Raw genomic sequence first — 2,526 nt, 5'->3', positions numbered from 1 at the left:
AAAAAAAAAAAAAAAAAAAAAATTACTGGATCACTTACATGCCACCAATAACTCGAACAGAGCGTATTTGTGTGTTGAATCCCAAGGTTCGGAGATTAACTGTTTCTGCATTAAGTTCAATCTTTTTTCCTTTGAAGTTTTCTCTTTCAAAAAGAATGATTGTTGGCTCAGAAAATTCCTGTATGGGAAATAATGACATTCATCTGTTAATAATTCAGAGCATATGTGAAAATCATCTCGTTGGTGGAGGAAACACAAGACCTGCATATGTGGCTTGTTCGTAAACTCCCTTTCCCAAGAAGTCTGTTCACGTGCTCTACAGCCAAAAAGCAGAAGAATGCAGGTGCAGGAAATTTCTCCAATGTGTGTGATGGCAGATTAAAGCCAATCGGTTATAAAGCAGGGGAAGAATATCCCAGGCCAGAGGGATGGGTGTATGTGTAAAATGCAACACTTTCAGTGGAATTTATTTTTGCCTGAGACTTCTCCAGTGGGTAAGGAGGGGCTGGAAAGCCATGCACCTAAGTGGTGAAGGTCTGGAGGCTGTACGGTACAGTGCACTGCCTAATCAAGGAGCCTTCCCTCTGCAGGTTTTTCTTAGTTTTTTGCTTTTCTGTTTTAACTGCCAGTAAGACAGAATTCTGTATATTCATGCTCCCAAACGTTGGAGGAGTCATTATCAGAGGAGACAAAAACCAATACCAAAACAAACAAACAAAAAACAAAACCAGGTAGAAGCCCCATGTTCAAACTGCCAGTCATTTTAAGGAGGACAAAGCACACAAGTCCACCGATTTTCAGAAAAATGAAAGGTGGGCAGCTTATGCTTGTTTTCAAATTGCAGACCCTTCTGACCTTAGACTAACCTCTAAAGATAATACTCCTAAAATCATAAATGATACAGGAAAAAAGCACATGGGGATTACAGTTATTTCCCTACCTGCTTAAAGTTTGTGGCAAGGGTGTGTGGCGTTTTATGGCTTAATTTGTGGATGTCCCCTGGCATGCAGGGAGAACTGTGTCTATCAGTAAAGAGCTGATTAGTGTGGGCGGACTGCATGGTGCGGGAATTCGGTTATGTAACACACGAGGAGGCAGCCAGATGAAAATGGCAGTAGTATTATTACTCTGCACATGTACTGCACTGTCCTGAGACGGCATGCCAAAAATGTGTAAAGCACTCAAGCTGAATAACAAAAAAAATCAAACAATTCTGCAGTACGGTTAAAAATGTATAGGGCTGGAGATGTAACTTAGTGGGACAGCACTTGCATAGCATGCACAAGGCCCCAGGTTTGATCCCCAGCACCAAACACACAGTCTCTAAATATGGGTAAAATCTCCATTTCCTCAATAATCAAAACTTTTTTTTTTTGGTCTTTTTGAGACAGGGTCTCGCTATGCAGTTCAGGCTGGCTTTCAGCTCACTTTGTAGCCCTGGCTGCAAACTCGCAACAATCCTCCTGCCTCAGCCTCCTGAATGCTGGGATTATAGGAGTGTGCCACCATGCCCAGCAAAAATCAAAATTTAAAACGCCATCATTTCTAAGTGTCTGAGTAATGTGAGTATACACATCAATTTCTGGTTAGGAGTTGGCATCTGAAAACTTCAAACATATACCTATAGGTAGCTTTTAGAATCCTAGGCAGGTTAGATCTCAAAAAGTCTTATTGCAATTACTTGTAAGGTAATGAATCTTACCACATTATTCAGTATTTCGCTAGCACTATTTTCATATCTCAATAGCATTTTATTATTTGAACAGGCAGGGATAATATAAAGCTAACTCACTTGGTTCCTCCTACCTTTAAGACTAAAATCAACTATATTTAAAGCTTTCTATGCTAGATGTGGTGGCACATGCCTATTATCCCAGCACTCCAAAGGCTGAGGCAGGAGAATCACCCAAGTCTGAGGCCCGCGTGGGCTACGCAGAGAGACCATATTTTTAAAAAAAAAACAAAAAAAACTTTTTACAAGATCAGCTACCAAAAACAATTTAAAATTTCTAAAACCACAGACACACTTAAGACTTAAATATCTAAACATTATCTTCAATTTTATTGTATTGAAGATTGCTTTGACTGTGTTAAAATGAAAGATTTCTGTCCAAAAGGGGGTGCTATTATAACCTAGACTGGCACATAAAGTATAACTGGGGAAAAAGTCATCCGATTACAAATCTATAAAACACTAACAAAAGACTAAAGAATTTTAGCAAATCTGTAGCAACAAAAGATACAGGAAACTGATTTAAGAGTTGGGCAAAGAGAGGTGCCTGGAAGGAGGGCCCCAGGCGCAGGGGGAGCCATGGGCAGGGAGCGCCAGTCTTCCGGGCCGGCTTGCTCCCTGCCTTGTAGGAGCCCGGAAGGAGGACCCCCGTGCAGGGGAGCCAAGGGCGGGGAGCGCCAGTCTTCCAACCGGCTTGCTCCCTGCCTCGCAGGTGCCCGGAAGGAGGTCCCCCGTGCACGGGGAGCCATAGGTGGGGAGCGCCCTGGTCTTTGGGCTGGCTTGCTCCCTGTCTC

General features: G+C 42.5%; 1 protein-coding gene across 2 annotated transcripts in view; it reads right to left on the bottom strand.

Moving 5' to 3' along the window:
* Aim1 (absent in melanoma 1) overlaps positions 1-2,526 on the bottom strand; it is a 116,064-nt gene that overhangs the window by 9,372 nt on the left and 104,166 nt on the right. For both annotated transcript variants that reach the window (XM_005377829.2, XM_013510790.1), the window contains exon 17: positions 39-178. In XM_005377829.2, coding sequence (XP_005377886.1) covers positions 39-178 — 140 coding nt within the window. The remainder of the gene's footprint in view (positions 1-38; positions 179-2,526) is intronic.

This window comes from Chinchilla lanigera, unplaced genomic scaffold, assembly GCF_000276665.1.
Source record: "Chinchilla lanigera isolate Chin_1 unplaced genomic scaffold, ChiLan1.0 scaffold00010, whole genome shotgun sequence".
Lineage (NCBI taxonomy): Eukaryota > Metazoa > Chordata > Mammalia > Rodentia > Chinchillidae > Chinchilla > Chinchilla lanigera.
This window is presented reverse-complemented; position numbering and strand designations above follow the sequence as displayed.